Source organism: Oncorhynchus keta, unplaced genomic scaffold (genome assembly GCF_023373465.1).
Source record: "Oncorhynchus keta strain PuntledgeMale-10-30-2019 unplaced genomic scaffold, Oket_V2 Un_contig_6458_pilon_pilon, whole genome shotgun sequence".
Taxonomy (NCBI): domain Eukaryota; kingdom Metazoa; phylum Chordata; class Actinopteri; order Salmoniformes; family Salmonidae; genus Oncorhynchus; species Oncorhynchus keta.
In genome coordinates, this window is record NW_026288876.1 from 7,501 (window position 1) to 10,000 (window position 2,500).

Below are 2,500 nucleotides of genomic sequence, written 5' to 3' on the forward strand. Positions count from 1 at the left end.
AGCCAGTAGATATGCGCCAGTAGCATTGACCCAGTAGATATGAACCAGTAGATATGAACCAGTAGATATGAGCCAGTAGATATGAGCAAGGAGATATGAGCCAGTAGATATGAGCCAGTATATATGAGCCAGTAGATATGAGCCGGTATATATGAACCAGTAGATATGAGCCAGTAGATATGAGCCAGTAGATATGAGCCAGTAGATCTGAACCAGTAGATATGAACCAGTAGATATGAACCAGTAGATCTGAACCAGTAGATATGAACCAGTAGCTGAAACACAAAGTGTGCATACTAATTAGCACCATTTTCCCTTTTTATCCTGGTCTAAAGTAGTGAACTATATAGGGGATGTTGCATTCTAATTAGCACCATTTTCCCTTTGTACCCTGGTCTAAAGTAGTGAACTATATAGGTGATGTTGCATTCTAATTAGCACCATTTTCCCTTTGTACCCTGGTCTAAAGTAGTGAACTATATAGGGGATGTTGCATACTAATTAGCACCATTTTCCCTTTGTACCCTGGTCTAAAGTAGTGAACTACAGTATATAGGTATAAGGTGTTCTTGGGATAATATCCAGGGTGCTGAAGAGTTAAGTGATGTGACCACTTCAGCGTCTCTCCCAGGAGCCTCAAACACAGCGACGGCCTACTGGGTTTCATGTTGTGGGGCTGCCTTTGAGCCGACTCACTGCCCAAACCCCGTCCCTTACCAGTAGCCTGGTCCCAGTTCTGTCTGTTTGTGTGTTTCTGTCTGGATAACTCCTATGGTTATTGTGAAGCCATGCACAACTGAGGATCCCGTTCCTCCTCAGGCCCAACCCTGCCCCTGTTTGACCTACAGGATATGTCTGGTAACTTACCCTGTCCCTGTTTGACCTGCAGGATATGTCTGGTAACTTACCCTGTCCCTGTTTGACCTACAGGATATGTCTGGTAACTTACCCTGTCCCTGTTTGACCTGCAGGATATGTCTGGTAACTTACCCTGTCCCTGTTTGACCTACAGGATATGTCTGGTAACTTACCCTGTCCCTGTTTGACCTACAGGATATGTCTGGTAACTTACCCTGTCCCTGTTTGACCTGCAGGATATGTCTGGTAACTTACCCTGTCCCTGTTTGACCTACAGGATATTTCTGGTAACTTACCCTGCCCCTGTTTGACCTACAGGATATGTCTGGTAACTTACCCTCTCCCTGTTTCACCTGCAGGATATGTCTGGTAACTTACCCTGTCCCTGTTTGACCTACAGGATATGTCTGGTAACTTACCCTGCCCCTGTTTGACCTGCAGGATATGTCTGGTAACTTACCCTGTCCCTGTTTGACCTGCAGGATATGTCTGGTAACTTACCCTGTCCCTGTTTGACCTGCAGGATATGTCTGGTAACTTACCCTGTCCCTGTTGTTTGACCTGCAGGATCCAGTGCCACCTGGGAGGGCCTGATGGGACCCATGCTGCCAGCCCAGTTTGCCCGGATGACATCACTGTCAGCGCCAGGTGTTGCTCTCATGACCGGAGACTGGAGACCCCACTCAACATCAGGTTTGGCCCTGTCAATCAATCAATCAATCAATCAATCAATCAATAAATCAATCAATCAATCACTCAACATCAGGTTTGGCCCTGTCAATCAATCAATCAATCAATCAATCAATCAATCAATCAATCAATCAATCAATCACTCAACATCAGGTTGGCCCTGTCAATCAACCAATCACTCAACATCAGGTTTGGCCCTGTCAATCAATCAATCACTCAACATCAGGTTTGGCCCTGTCAATCAATCAATCAATCACTCAACATCAGGTTTGGCCCTGTCAATCAATCAATCAATCACTCAACATCAGGTTTGGCCATGTCAATCAATCAATCAATCAATCACTCAACATCAGGTTTGGCCCTGTCAATCAATCAATCAATCAATCAATCAATCAATCACTCAACATCAGGTTGGCCCTGTCAATCAATCAATCACTCAACATCAGGTTTGGCCCTGTCAATCAATCAATCAATCACTCAACATCAGGTTTGGCCCTGTCAATCAATCAATCAATCAATCAATCAATCACTCAACATCAGGTTTGGCCCTGTCAATCAATCAATCAATCACTCAACATCAGGTTTGGCCCTGTCAATCAATCAATCAATCACTCAACATCAGGTTTGGCCCTGTCAATCAATCAATCAATCAATCAATCAATCAATCAATTAATCAGGTTGGATATGTCAGTCAATCACTATATCAATTAACACACGGTTTCATGTTTTTGTACATACTGTATATTCATGTGTTTATGAAAATATTGTATCGCATAATACACTCGTAGAGGCTCATTTTGTATTCGTCAGACTGAATAGTTGGTGCTTGAAATAAGCGTTTAGTCCTACACTCTGTGAAGAATATATTTCAACGTAACACAACCCTTGAACTTCTCAATCATATGTCATCGTTGTAAGAAACGTCCCTCTTTCTTACAGTCGGAGAACAGAT

The 2,500-nt window shown here is 43.3% G+C and overlaps 1 protein-coding gene across 1 annotated transcript in view; it reads left to right on the forward strand.

Annotated features, from left to right (window-relative positions):
• Positions 1-1,418: 1,418 nt before the first annotated feature.
• Positions 1,419-2,500, forward strand: part of LOC127925893 (transcription elongation regulator 1-like protein) — a 31,233-nt gene continuing 30,151 nt past the window's right edge. The window contains exon 1 of the mRNA XM_052511195.1: positions 1,419-1,551. Within this exon, the coding sequence (XP_052367155.1) occupies positions 1,452-1,551 (100 nt within the window). The 5' untranslated portion in view covers positions 1,419-1,451. The remainder of the gene's footprint in view (positions 1,552-2,500) is intronic.